Source organism: Metopolophium dirhodum, chromosome 3 (genome assembly GCF_019925205.1).
Source record: "Metopolophium dirhodum isolate CAU chromosome 3, ASM1992520v1, whole genome shotgun sequence".
Taxonomy (NCBI): Eukaryota; Metazoa; Arthropoda; class Insecta; order Hemiptera; family Aphididae; genus Metopolophium; species Metopolophium dirhodum.
This window is the reverse complement of record NC_083562.1, coordinates 3,354,297-3,370,045: the sequence shown is the minus strand read 5'-3', so window position 1 is coordinate 3,370,045 and position 15,749 is coordinate 3,354,297. Positions and strand designations below refer to the sequence as shown.

At 31.7% G+C, this 15,749-nt stretch overlaps 1 protein-coding gene across 1 annotated transcript; it reads left to right on the top strand.

Annotated features, from left to right (window-relative positions):
* Window positions 1–6,632: 6,632 nt before the first annotated feature.
* On the top strand, window positions 6,633–14,953 carry LOC132940094 (esterase E4-like). Its single transcript, XM_061007513.1, has 8 exons — window positions 6,633–7,039; window positions 8,996–9,133; window positions 10,113–10,461; window positions 12,389–12,579; window positions 12,664–13,005; window positions 13,782–13,938; window positions 14,011–14,137; window positions 14,575–14,953. Exons 1-8 carry the CDS (start codon window positions 6,836–6,838, stop codon window positions 14,783–14,785), a joined length of 1,719 nt encoding a protein of 572 aa, XP_060863496.1. The 5' UTR covers window positions 6,633–6,835; the 3' UTR covers window positions 14,786–14,953.
* Window positions 14,954–15,749: the final 796 nt, after the last annotated feature.

The following is a 15,749-nucleotide window of genomic DNA, read 5'->3' as shown; positions in this document are numbered from 1 at the left end:
AAATATACACCGATAATAGCATGTATTATGACGTGTGTATAAAATATAATATGATATATGTATTATATATAAATACATATCTGTGATAAGTCCCTGCAATGGCCACTGCTGACTAAGTCATCTGTATTCTTTTTAAAAATAATAATAAAATAACGAGGTTATTTTAGGTACTCGGTACCCATATATTTCATGATTTTTTTAATTTTTGATTTTTTTAAAAAATAACTATAAAACATTAAAAACTATCTCTTTGGAATATTTTTTGAATCTTGAGTGTTGAAAAATAATCTAAAGTATTAAGTAGTAGGTATATGAAACTTTTTACTTTTAGAATACTCCTTGGCGCAAAAAATTATACTACACCTGAAAAAATATGGCAAAAATGATAAATCATAGTTCTTAAACCTAAATCTAATTATCTATAATCAACTAGATAACAATCCGTTAATTTATGTTGGGCTGATTGTTTACGGAGAATTGTGGGGACGCACCGCCCCAAAAACCCCGTTCTAGATTATAGATTCTAGCCCTGTCTGTAAGTTTTCCTATTTGTCTGGGACTCAAATCAAATATACACCGATAATAGCATGTAATATTATGACGTGTGTATAAAATATAATATGATATATGTATTATATATAAATACATATCTGTGATAACTCCCTGCAATGGCCACTGCTGACTAAGTCATCTGTATTCTTTTTAAAAATAATAATAAAATAACGAGGATATTTTAGGTACTCGGTACCTATATATTTCATGATTTTTTTAATTTTTGATTTTTTAAAAAATAACTGTAAAACATTAAAAACTATCTCTTTGAAATATTTTTTGAATCTTGAGTGTTGAAAAATAATCTAAAGTATTAAGTAGTAGGTATATGAAACTTTTTACTTTTAGAATACTCCTTGGCGCAAAAAATTATACTACACCTGAAAAAATATGGCAAAAATGGTAAATCATAGTTTTTAAACCTAAATCTAATTATCTATAATCAACTATTTTGGAAAATAAGGCTAATTCGAGACAAACATATTCCACGTTTATTTCAACGTTTCTGTGAACAGTGATTTATGCCTAATTAGTTATTATATTATGATAATATTCATCTAAAATTTTTTAGAATTAAAATTAAAGCAGAGTTTATCGATTTGCCAATATGAACGTCTCAATTATTTCATTATAATTACCGAGCTCAACTGTTTAGTGTTTACTGCACAAATGTAATATAGCCATTTGAAAACATACAAATATTACAATTAGTAGTTAGGTGTGATAAATATTTTTGATCTTTATTATGTTTTACATCGTTTTATATTTGTATATAATTTATAGAACCATATTAATTTAATCTTCTTTAAATTAACACACTTACACACACCCATACATAAATATAATATTATCATATACAAATATTGTTATCATACTTTTTTTGACGGATCGCTATATTATACATTTTGCTTTATTTAATCATGCTTATGGGAAAAGGTCATAAATAATTGTCATCATTTGGGTACCTATTGCAGATACATGCACTATTTGAATCATCTCTCATTATTAAGCTTTTATTGATGCTTAACGACAAAACATGCCTTCCGGCTACCAATACCTGTAATTATTTTATTATACGTTTCCAATTTTGAAATATAATACTAAACTAGTTAAATTTTATCTTTAAAGTATCATAATAGGTTAATCAATATATTATAATTAAAATCGTAGTAAACAAACCTATGACCCTAAATATTAGAAACGAGAAATACTAATTTGATAACAATATGTAGGTACCTATCAGCTAGAGATTACCATTTTATTTTTTAGACTCTGAGCACTGAGTGATTAAAATAATATTTATTTTAAGACTATATGTTTTAGATTCCGAGTGGAACGATGAACATATTGATTTTACAATATGTGTTTTTTAATTAATTAATTTTTTTTTGTGTGGTGTACACGATAAGTAGTCGAAATAATGCTTCGATTTTAAACTTCAATATATTATTCGAAGGGAAAGTGAATATTGTTGGTAGGTACTTGGGAGGTCAACATTTGAAATTCCCAATAGTTTTCAAAAGCGCCGTGAAAAACAACATAAAAATTAAGGAAAAACGTGAATTTTTACGCAAAATCGGTTTTTCACAAAATCAATTTTGGTTTTTGTTGTAACTCTAAAACAAATAAACTTATATACATGAAATTTTCACTGGCTGTTTATATTTACATTTTCTATACATGATAACATTTTAAAAATATTTTGATTTGTTTTGAACTGTTTAGGAATATTTTCAGTTTCCAATTTTATTAGTCTTTTTTCTATGAATGTCAATAAAACTTTATTTGTTGGGTAAAAAAGCTTGATAATTTAATACAAGGCTTCTACTATATTGTTACAATACCATTTTAAAAATATTAAATATCCTTAGTCACATTTCAAGCATTTAAAGTTTTTTTTTTTTTTTTTTAATTGATCTTGAGCCCGGCAGCTGAGGCCATTAGCTATTTTTAGTTTTTTACTGTAGGTTATTAAGTCGGTAGGGGGAGGAACACGTGTGTGTTGGGTTTGGCAGAATTTTTGATTGGGCACCTGTAGGTATCTGCCATGGCCGGGTGGGGGATGGCGGCACTTGTTCTCCGGACACCGTGACTTGCACGGAGAAAAATGCCGCCCGGTGGTCGAGAATCGAACTCGGACCGGCTGTGCCGAATCCGTCGCGTTAGACCGCTGGGCCACCTCGTCCCCCCATTTAAAGTTTAAATCTTGACAAGATACGGAAAAATCACAAAAATTAACAAATTATTATGAGTTGGGAATTCATAAAAATGTTTCTTTTTCTTCTAAAATCTGAAAATATAATACAAGATTCCTCATAAGATTGTCAACCTTTATCAAAAAAAAATTGTCTACAAGCAACTCAAATTACATTTTTATGAGCGTTTGAAATTCATATTTTTAGAATATTGGATATTCACTCAATTTCTCATGTAGCGGTTTTCTTATTTTGTTGTATATCAAAAACGAACCACTGTAGATGCATAACAATTTGACTGAATGTTTATATACCATAAAATGTTGAAAATATTTTGTCTCTTATTGAGCTGTTTACGGACATTGACAGTTTTCAATTTTTTTAGTTTTTTTTTCTATAAATATCAATAAAATTTTATTTGTTGAGTAAAAAAGCATGCAAATTGAATGCAAGGCTCCTGATATATTGTTACAAAAGCAATTGAAAAATATTAAAAATACAAAGCACAACATTTTTATTTCAAACATTTAAAGTTTGAATTTTGACAAAATTTATCAAATTTAAAATTTAATAATTATTTTGTAGTTAAAATTTATACAATGTTCAACTTTTAGAGCTAAGGATTGAAAATATAAAACATGTTTCCACGTAAATAGGTAAATATTATATAAATTACTTTATTCACAATAATATCATCAAATATACTTAGTAATATCATAGGCTGATTGACCGTTTTCGCTCAGAATCGTTTTTTTTATACAATGATAGGTATATCATTGAATTCAAATTTAACACCATCCGTTACAGTGACCCACTGGTAATCTATTGTAGCGACATCCACTTACCCACTTTTTTCTTTGTATCTGAATATATACTTTTTGTAGTAGAAAAAAGGTTGCTAATAGAAATGTGAATCTAGTTGATACTTTGAAGGGGGAGATCAAAAGTAAACATTTCCAGTACTTTTCTCAATATTGAGGAAAGCAAAATAAAATAGAAAAAATCAGTTATTTATGTTTAGTTACAATTTAAAAAGAATAACTACAGATACTCGAATTGTTCACCATATTTTTCTTTATACATGGTGAAACTTCTATATGTTTGACTCTTTTTAAGCTATTTTTAAACATTTTACACTTCTTTTTTAGCATAAATCTACAATTATTTTTATACGCGTTTAGAGTAAGAATTTTGACGAATTTAGACAAAATCACAAAAATTTAAAAAAAATGTTGCACTCAAATATGAATTAAATGCTTAATTTGTATGGTTATGGCTACACAATATTTAAGACAAGGTTCCTAATAATTATTTCATACTGTAACCAAATAATCTGAAAAATATATAAACACAATTACTAACAGTAAAATAAATTACTTTAATAGCAATATACTCAGTAGTTAGTAATATATATAATATACTGAGTACTGACAGACCATCTTTATCAGACCGTCTTAGCTCAGAATCGTTTTTCGTACAAAATGATTTTAGATTTATTATCGCATTCAAATATAACACATACATTACACGATTATAGTGGTTTACTCAATAGTCAATGACTCTTGTACGGCACCTATTGTATATATCAGTGTGGTTACCTACTTTTCCACATTTTTATGTAACTAAATATTTCTATCCTGCACTTGGATTTTGCAGGGAAGAGCTAGATATTGAAATATGCATTTTTTGCTTATTTTTATAACTTTAGCCCTTTCATAGTGCTCATGAGCATTACATCTTGTATTTTTTGAATGGCAACATGTGTTTTCTGAAAACCAATGATTTGGAATGACCTAATTATTTTGGGTAATTTTGACCTTTTAACTATATTTTAAAAATGACTTTTAATGAATTACAACGAGTTCAATTTTCAATTTAAATAACTAAATTATTGAATTTTTTAACGATCATTCTATGATTATCAAATTTTCATAAAAACTAACTGTAAGTCATTGGGATTCAGTCAATTTTGATTTTAGAGCTTGGATAAAAAGGTTAAAATTACTTAAAACATGTGTTGTATCCAATTCTAAAAGTGTATACACTTAGAAAATAGGTGATGAAAAACGCAAGTTGTATTGCACTAACTTTATCTAATCTAACGTTCTAACCCAGGGGTCGACTGGTCGATCTTTCTAGGAATATAGGTCGATTGTTACAAAAATTAATTTTACTATTATCGGTCGATCGCATAATAAATAATTGGATAATGTGGATTGCTATATTTTAATTTAGGAATTCAACGACTTTAAAATACTTGAGCCAGTTGCGCAGCTTATATCAAATCTATTTTCCGGGGATGTTCAGACACTAGCGAATGAAATTGGGAATTTGTTCGATCTTGATAAAACCGTTTTGGAAATGGAAATAATAACGTTACAGAATGATTCAATACTTAAGATTACCTCGGAGTTTTGGAAACACACAAGTACTCAAAAATACCCAAATATACGAAGCATTGCCATTCGTATAACTTAATTTTTTGGTTCAACTTGGTTATACGAGTCAACATTTTCGAGTATGAAATATTTTGGTAAATACTTAAAGAATAAATATCGGTCAAGAATTACAAACAGTAATTTAGATTCAAGTTTACGAGCGGCTGTTTCTAATTATTTACCAAAATTTTCAAAACTTGCAGAAAACCAATGCCAGTCATCACATTAAAAAATATTAAAAATTTTTTTTTACTTTTTTCTGTGTATTATTAAAATATTACATTATTATTATTATTAAGAAACAATAAATAATTATTCTTTGGAGCTTAGACCTTTATTTTTTTTTGCTCATCAAACAAATCTCTTCCTAAAGACCTAAATTCTCCTGGATGTCGATCACCAGGGACTTAAAATTTTAAATGTTGCTCACTTGCTTGAAAAGGTTAGCGACCCCTTAGATAATCTAACCTTTATATACTTTCATAGTTATGAATATGTTTTATCTTTTTTTAATATGTACCTATACTTAGCTATAGGTTAGGTTATAGCTATATTTGGAGTTGTGAGCTTTAATAAAAATAATACAAAATATATACCGCGAAAACTGCAGGGTAAAACAAAAATGTATATATCACGCTAACATTGACATAAAAAACATAACATGATTATCAGTACGGAAAACAACGTCAATTTACACGGTTTAAACGGGTGAACTCTGCTTCGATTTAATATAACTGAATGGTCTATTTTTTTTTTTTTACTTAGCTCTCCCCACGATTGTATCACTGGATTATGGATATAGGTACCGCACCTATATATACTTATACCACCATTGATTACAGATATTAAATAATTTTATAATAAATGGTACCACGACTACCACGGGCTAACCATCGGTACCCGGTAGGTACTCGGAATAATAATCTACGATTTTCAATGTATATACCTAATTCGTCGTACGCTATTATTGGACCGCATGTCGACTCCGACTATATGCAACGGGATTTGTTAATCATATTATACGCGCGTTTACGAATGTATACCTACTTAGTACTTACACAACGCCCGAGGGGGGTGTCGGTGAAGCGACGTGTTTTATTAAGTTTTAATCACACACTGTACTTATACATATTATTATTATCATCATCGTCATAAGAGTACGGCCTGCGACCGTGTGCGACGACTGTACCAGGCGAATGATTTACGACGGACGGGCGTCGGCAGCGTGTTGTTGCTTCGATACAATTTTCTCGTTGATAAACCTCGGCCTGACGTCATCCAAGCACAATAATTGTAATATTATTGTGTGCGTGCGATTATAGGCGCCCGGGAGTAGTACTATAGCGCATGTCGGACGGAATTTTATGACACTTCACCGAGCAAACAGTAGATGCGATAAGACGACTCGAGTCTGGTATGAATTACTATATAAAAGCGTGTGGTGGCGGTGATGAGGCACATACCTACTCAGTGCACCGCTCAGTGTCAGTCCGGTCACGTGTGTCGCCGCCGTGGTGTCCGTCCGTTCAACCGAAAAATCTCGAAATCGACAATATTACGTTCTACACACCATCCACATCCTCTATTGTAACTGTTATTTGTTAGGTATTAGTTAGTACTTACTGGTTTTTTTTTTCCCCCGAGGCCGCAATGGCGTCGTGGTCTATCGTCGCGTACATCTGTCTGACGTCGGCGGCGATCTGTTACTCGACACCGCTGCCACCGCCGACAGTGCGCATCGAGTCCGGCGAACTTTCCGGCAGCGTAGAACACACGGCCATCACCGGCCGACCGCTGTACGCTTTCCTGGGCGTACCGTACGCCAGTCCGCCCGTCTACAAGAACCGTTTCAAAGTGGGTGTCAGGATTTTTTTATTTTTTTTTTTTTTTGGGGGGGGGCACATAAAATTGTTTTTAAATACAAAATAACAGTATTTATTTTTTTAAATATGTACAGAAATCCGAATGCGCAATGTTGTGCGCGATCTTAGATCATATTTTAGAGACAGTATACCTATGCCTAATACAAATAACAGTAAGGTCAGGTGGGGTAAGAGCCTAACGGGGCTAGTGCCTAATCGGGTTATAAAAAATACAATCTTTCAATTTTAAAGTTGATTTCATGAAGATTACGAAGTTTAATAGTAATCGAATGTTGTTTAATGTTGGGTACACTTTAGGATATTAAACACAGCAGTTATCACTATTCAAAAAGCTAATCAGTTATTTACTCGTATTTTTTTAAATCGACGATAATTCAGTGGTCTAGTTAACACGCCTAAATTGCTCAAAATAATTTCAAATTAGGTAAATAAATGTTATTTTATATTTATAATAATATTTCATTTATGAATTATGCCAATTGCACGATACAAATGAGTATTAGCCGATTATGCATTTCCCCCGTGTAAAGTTTCACACGGGGAACGTGCGACATGATTTATGGGAAAAGTGCGACATGCTTTATTTTGTTAAATAGTTAAAAAGATTTTATAAACATTGTTTGTGACTAAAATATTTATGAAATACAAATATTCATTTTTAAATATGTAAATAGTTGACAGTTAAATTTTGAATATGTGTTAACATTATATCAATCAAAACTTAAGAAACTAATATGACGTATTAACTATAAATTTAAAAAACTGATGGTCTGTCAAATGTTGATAAAATTAAAATAATTGAATTCTTTCAACGGAATTTCTTTGAAGATTTTCATTAGTTTATGGCACTTGCCCCGGTCAAGGAATAGCTTATATACAATTGTATTAAAAGTACCGATTTTGCACTTACCCCGTTAGCAGGGAAAGAGCGACACTTTTATTTTTTTTTAATTATTTTTTTTCAACTAAAAAATTATCGAAACACTTTTTTGAATACAAATTAATGGATGATAAAAAACTATGTTCCACGTAAGAATACAGTAAGATGGTATTGTTCCATTAAACTGAGATTTTGCAAAACCTCGTCGCTGTTAGGGTACCCCCCCCCCCCCTCGGGGTGTGTAATGACCGGCCGGGAGTAATTATGATGATATTAAGTTATGATTATATGTATCATGTACCTGCGTAATATGTATAAGCCAACAACAAAATATAACGCTTAACATTAAAATAGAAAAATGATTTAATACAACCTAAAGGTAGATCTTGATATCAGTGATGGGCTGAATGACTCAATTTTGAAGCGACTGCGTCAACTTTTAAAAGGGGGTGGTGCCACCCCGTGACTGTGGCGCCGATTAATATGCTAAAGCCCGACCTTATAGCTCTATCAACCACATTTTATTTACATCATAACTTTTAGCCTATGTATTTTTAATATTTTTAAAACGATAGAAGAACAACACTGTATATTATATTGACAGGCTTTCCAAATAGTTCATTAGAATAACAAAAGCTAGGTAGCTAATTTAAATTTGTATGCTAGTATATTTTTAGTGTTGATGACGCAATAAGCTGAGACAACAATTTTTAATTTTTTCATTAGTAAATTATAATACAAATTTCTATAGCATAGGTAGGTCAACTAATAATGTTAGTTGACCATACATTTTACAGTAGGTTTAACCGTAAAATTGTCGAAAAACCACATTATCCTGGAGTACCCATATCCTCCACTGAAATATTGAGCGCCCATTTATTTGTCGTGACTTTCACCAGTCATCGTTCACATCGCTTGATAGTTGGTATAGGTATAAGATACCTACATTTATTGTATAGATATAAGAAAAAAATGATCATAGTATAATACTATATGTAGGTATATTGATAAATAATAATTAATAATTAATATTTTCTAATTTTTTAGGAACCACAACCAGTAAAACCATGGTTTGGAGTATGGAACGCCACCATGGCTGGGAGTGATTGTATAGGTCTAGACCACTCAAAATTCACGGTAGTTGGAAGTGAAGATTGTCTATACCTCAATGTTTATACTCCAAAAGTCAGTAATATTATAATACTTTAATAACAATTTGAAAAAATTATGGGTTGTCCTATTTTATACCAAAGACTATATTATATTGATTACTAATAAATAAAGGCTATAGGATATATTTATATTATTATTGTCGTATCTTTAAGCCTTTTGGCTATTAGCCATTAGGAGGTATAATATTATGTTACCAACATTGCAATTTGTATAATTCGGCACTATGTGTCTATGTAGTACCTATATGTGGTATGTACCATACCTCGAATTATTTAAAATGTCTAAGTATAGGTAATATAAAATATAAATCACTTGGCCTTTATTTAGTCCATTAGCTTAATATTATAATATTATACTTAATGAGTAATAAATAACCAATGATCAATATAATACTAGTGAACCATTTACAACTACATTTCCTATGATATAAGACCTAAATGATAAATCGTTTGCACAAATTCATCGTGTGACAAACAGCCAAAAGAGTATAGTGTAAAATTAGCCAAGATGTACCATAAAAAGACATTGAATTAAGGACTATTATTGCGAAGGAACAATCGACAAAAATACCTATAGAAATGAGGTAAATGCGTATTTTATACAATAAATTAAGTAGCGGTTCCAGTGACTACAACCCAATCATTTGAAAAAATGTTCGGTTTTACAACACAAAAAAAGGATCGTGGACTGAAAAAAATAGTCACTGTCATTATAAAAAATTGTTAAAGGATAGATATATTTCTATTTCTTTTACTATTGCACACTCTTAAAAACGTAGTAAACTTATAGGGCTTTCAGTATAATATCTATAATATTATTGTGTATAGATATAATATACCTAATACCTATATAATACCTTATACATTATACAGTATACTATTGATACCAAAAACGCGATTAATCTATCGATATATACCTGTAATATTATTACTAGTGTAATAGTGTCGAAAAAAAATCCATTTGTATCGTGTATGTGGTGTGTCTTACGCAGCTACCCCAAGAAGGGCTGATATCCGGCGGCCTGATGAACGTGATCGTGTACATCCACGGCGGCGCGTTCCAGTTCGGCGCGGGCATCGGTTACGAGCCGCACTACCTTATAGACAGCGAAGATTTCGTGTACGTATCGATCAATTACCGGCTGGGGCCTTTGGGATTCGCAAGCACCGGTGACGACGTATTGCCAGGAAACAACGGCCTCAAGGATCAGGTGGCGGCCCTCAAGTGGGTCCAGCGCAACATCGCCGCGTTCGGTGGCAACCCCGGTTCGGTGACCATCGCCGGAATGTCTGCAGGTGGGGCTAGTGTCCATTACCACACCATGTCACCCATGTCAGTGGGTAAGTCGTCTAAAATATTTTGCACGCTATATTAATTTACAAAGTTAAGTGTCGTGTTTTTATGTATTGTTTTAATATTGCTTGAAGAATTTTAAGTAATAGGTATAGGCAAACAGAGTAAAATGGTAAAGCAGTGCCGTGCTTACTCTCATTGGTGCCCCTGCAGGGCAATAATATTTGGCACCCCTAATAAACATACATTTTTAAACATTTGCCACCCTTTAAAATGTTACAATTTTGGCCGCCCTAGGGCACTTGTCCCATTTGTCACCCTCTTAGCACGGCTCTGTGGTAAAGATTACACGTAGGCGTACTACACCGCCAAACCTTCGGCTCGTTTATAAGTACTGAAATTGAAATCTTAAATTGCTTATTAATGAAAATTATGTAATAAAAGCTCCAATACAATACCGATATAGTTGAAGGTATTACGATACAGTAGCTATATTTCTTCTATAATTTTTCGATTAGTTTAGTTTGTTACCGCCTTATCGGATGTCTATTCGAGAGTGAATAATATATTATACATTTGTAACATAATCATTCGGGTATTATACAACTATAACACTTAGTATATTATTATATGCATTTTGTTGATACGTTCAGATAAATGGACAAAGATCCAGAAATCCAGGATCCTAAGAATAATTCCGTTAACATTCACAGTTTCACTTTTCTGTGAAAATAAATAATAATAATATAATAAAATATATAATATAATAATCTGCGCGATAATAAATAACATGTGATATAATGTACCTTAAATATACCTACCTAATTTAAATAAAAAATGTATACTATATTTTTGTATTTGTATAAGTTTCTCTGAGATTAGCGTCTAACATAAATCTTTGCTTAAGTTCTATAAGTACACATTATATGAACATTAAAAACACAAAACTTACACATACAAAATATGTACTTACCTATCACGTTTTTTAGAGTAGTAATTATGGTTGAAACATCGCTTCGCTCACAATCTAAAAGGTGTAGACTTCAGGTTTATGATAACACGTGGAGTTAGAAGAAAATTAAGATAATAAACAAATAGACATAATAAGATACGTCATACGATAACGGATGTTTAAATAATTAGGTATATATGTGTGTCATTTATCTAATTTAGTTTTTATCTTAGATACTTTTATGAGGTATTTTGATTTTACTTAATAATCTAACAACCAAACGTCAAATAATGACTAGGTAAAGAAAATAGTCAAGTATTTTATAATGACACGAATTTCGAAATAACCAAACTGCTACCTGTTTGTTTTCATAAACAGGCAGTAGGTTTTCACTTAGTGGTACCTACCATTGATATCCATTGGTTTTCAAAATCAATTTCCGCTTTTCAACTCTCTATACTTCTGACTTCTCTAGTCTAGATTCGCTTAGTTGAGTAGTCCCTTTAAAGAAACTGTTCCATTACTTTTATTTTACATTTTGATATTTGAACTTTGAAGTTCGTCTATATCATGTCGAAGTTACATCTGTTCCATTTTTGTTCTTAACCAATCGGCAAGTACTGAAGTACCAACCATCTAATATGGGGTGGAGCTATGTCGGATAGTAGGTAGGTATGTAAAATTTTTATATTTCCGTATTTTTTAGACATTCAGTGATTATTCTGCACGTTTTTTTAGATGTGTGTCAAGTATTTTTGCATGACTTGAACGACACCATAATATACTGTGTTCGCACATTTCTCCGTAGAAAAACATAGCAATAATTGTTCTAACGGCATTTGGTTCATTTAAAATAATAATACAATACCTATACCGTTGACTTTTATCGGGAAAGTATTCAGTCAATAGGTATCTAAATGTTGTCAGTATGGCCTTTATTCACAGTTATATACTATTAAAATCGATCGGTAAAATGGTTAACAGTACAATAATTCATTAATAATATAATGTGATACTTACAGGTTTATTTAATCGAGGAATTGCTGAAAGTGGAAGTGCTTTTTGTGGCTGGGCTTACACAGAAAACACTGTTCAAAAGACTAAGGAATTAGCTGAGTCACTAGGATGTCCTACATACTACTCGAAGGACACCGTCAAATGTCTTAGATCAAGACCAGCATTAGCCATTGCAAACTCTTTGAAAAATTTCTTGGTAAAAATATTTTTATTTAAAAATACTTGTGTAGTTTTGTAAATACTATACTACAAATATTAATTATTTTTCAATACTCGTTAGCCGTGGAAGTACAATCCTTTTACACCATTTGGTCCAACTGTCGAAACAGCCGGAACAGAACGATTTTTAACAGACTTACCAGAGAACTTACCAGTTCAAAATGTCCCACTGTTGTTCAGCTTTACTCAAGACGATGGCCTATATCCAGCCGCTGAATTTATATCACTCGAAGAAACTCTGGTTGACATGGAATCCAACTGGAACGAAATACTACCATTCATACTTGACTACAATAACACAATTGCAGATGAATCACTGAGACCGGAAATCGCACAGAAAATAAAAGAATTTTACTTTGGAAACAACCCAGTGTCTGTAAACACTAAAAATGAAGTCGTCCAAGTAAGATAATTAGTATTTTAAGTTCATACTATATACATCTTTGGCGTATCTACAGGGAGAAGGTGGAATTTTGTACACAATACAACATGTATATAATAATATGAATATAATATGTGTGTCTATTAAGAATTGTATATCCTCCCTAGAAAAAGTCCTAGATACGCTACTGATATACATAGCCACAATAAGGTACATCGTACATCGTGCCAGATATATCAAACATATAAAATACCTTATTATGTAGGTATTATCTACCTATAACAATTTTATCAATTTAAATATTTCAGAATAATACATATTATTAATTATTAATTATTATTGAATAAAATATATACTAAAATGTGTTAGAACTAAAAACATATATTAGGTATACAGCGTCATAGACATGCTCGTCGAATCCAAGTAGCTCAACCAAAAAAATAAATTGTAAAAATGAATAGGCACGGCTAAAAGCTTAAATCCTAAAATTATCAAATCCAAAGTTCGAAATCATACATAAAGGATGGTATAACTACTAAAGTAAAAATATAAATTATAAGCATATGCACTACGCTGAATACATTCGCATAAAGGGACTTATTTATTTTACCCATTTCATAATTGCGTAGAAAAATATATAAAAATAAATATAATTATTATTAAGGTTTTTGAATAAATAGAGCTGGTGCTCTAACCCCTCCTAATAAGTTTATCGGGATAATCTTTCCTATGATACAAATGTACTTACAAATTAATATTAAAACACGATTTGTGTAAAATCGAATTATCCATTTCAGATGCTTACAGACAGGTTGTTCAAAGAACCGGTAGCTAGAGCAGCCCGGCAATTGGCTTCAACAAATACATCGCCGGTATACTTTTATGAATTTAGCTATAGGGGTAAATACTCCCTTTCAGACAAATATTCCAAAAGTGGATCCTCTCAAGGAATGGGTAAATAGGACCTTGTTAAGATGAAATCTGTTCACCTATTACTTATGTGTTATAATTATTTATTCGATGTAGGAGTATCACACGGTGACGATACAATGTACGTTATAAAAACCCGATATGGAAATCCACACGACAACGTCGAAGACGCCAAGTTAATTCCAGTCATGGTGAACATGTGGTCGTCATTTGCCAAAACAGGGTACGTTTTTTATTTATATTATAGGTACCTACTACCTATAACCTATAGGTAGTTATTTTATTAGGTACCTAGCACAATAATATTCTTGTAGACGTCTTCCGCGTTTTTCTTTTCCTTTTAACTAGAAAATGACTAATAAATCACCATTTAACTGGCAATTTGAAACAGATTCAAAAATATTGTATTACCTGCAATAGATAATTCTGTGTCGACATTACAAATTTGTTTAGGTAGCAAACTGGCCAAGACGGACAAAATTAAACAACCTTATAATGTCGAGTTAACTAAAATTTTAAGTAGACGTTGATGATTACACATTTACACTTATACAAAATATTGATCTATACATAATATTATATGTATAGTATATTGTATAATAATGTACTAAATACACATTTGTACGTAATATACCTACACGTCTACACATAATGTTTCAGAGTTCCGAACGTAGGAAACTCTACAGTATGGTCACCGGTGTCAAGAAACCCTTCAGATCCACTAAAATTGATTAAGATCACACAGAATCAAACATTCGAACAGCAAGAATACTCAAATCCCGGCAACTATGATTTCTGGAGCACGTTGCCGCTAACTGAGTTTCCCGCAGCCATTAATCCGTCGCAAACCATAAGCCACAACGAATTATAAGAAAATCGAAAAAAAATTGTCTTAAAGTACCTATCTATTACTATTAGATAATTTTACTACTTTTATGTTTTAAAATTAGATAACTACCTACAAGGTAGAAAAATAAGTCAAAACGAAAGTAAAAACATGTTATTTGTATTTAATTAAATTTATGGGTACTCAAAACAATTTGTACTTCTTTTTGTACCTTTTTTTTTTTGGAACTGCAGTTGACGACGATGCCACGCTGCGTTTACAGCTTTTGCATTACTTCCGCGACTATAACCATCGTTTATTATGTAGGTCGTAACCTAACCAGTGGTGTGACATTACATTACAAATTGTTTGACACTCCCCGAATGTCGGCAACTGTAAATAGTAAATAGTAAATACTAGTTGGCAATTTTCACAATTCTCAAAATGTAATATATTATGAGATCATTGAAACTTCCATATTACTAATAAGTTTAACTAATACACATTAAGGGGCCTGCACGTACCCCGTTTTTTTCTCAATCACATGCCTTACAGGAAAAACTCTCACGCCTCGTAAAGTGATCTGGTTTCGATTTTTTTTTTTTTGAATGAGAATCACTTCTTACAGGGCGCATTGGACATGGATTTTCAAAATTCTATTTCTAAACCATATATTACGATTTTGAATATGACCAATGTTCACAAGATTTTGTTATTTTTACTAAATTTGTTTTAAGCAACGAAATTAAAAATCAAAGTCCAATGCGCCCTGCAGAAAATTATCCCCTTTCCAACGAAAAAAAAATTAATCAAATCAGACCTCTCTACGATGCATGAGAGTTTTTCCCGTAAAGCGTGTTTTGAGCAAAACGTCACGCATTTTATTTTTGGTCAGCAGTGCTGTTGACATGTGCGCACATACAGTGCGTGCGTAGATATCCCGGTACCATACAATCACCCTCAAACTAATCATCATTGACGACTAACACAAATGACATCGGCGGCGGCA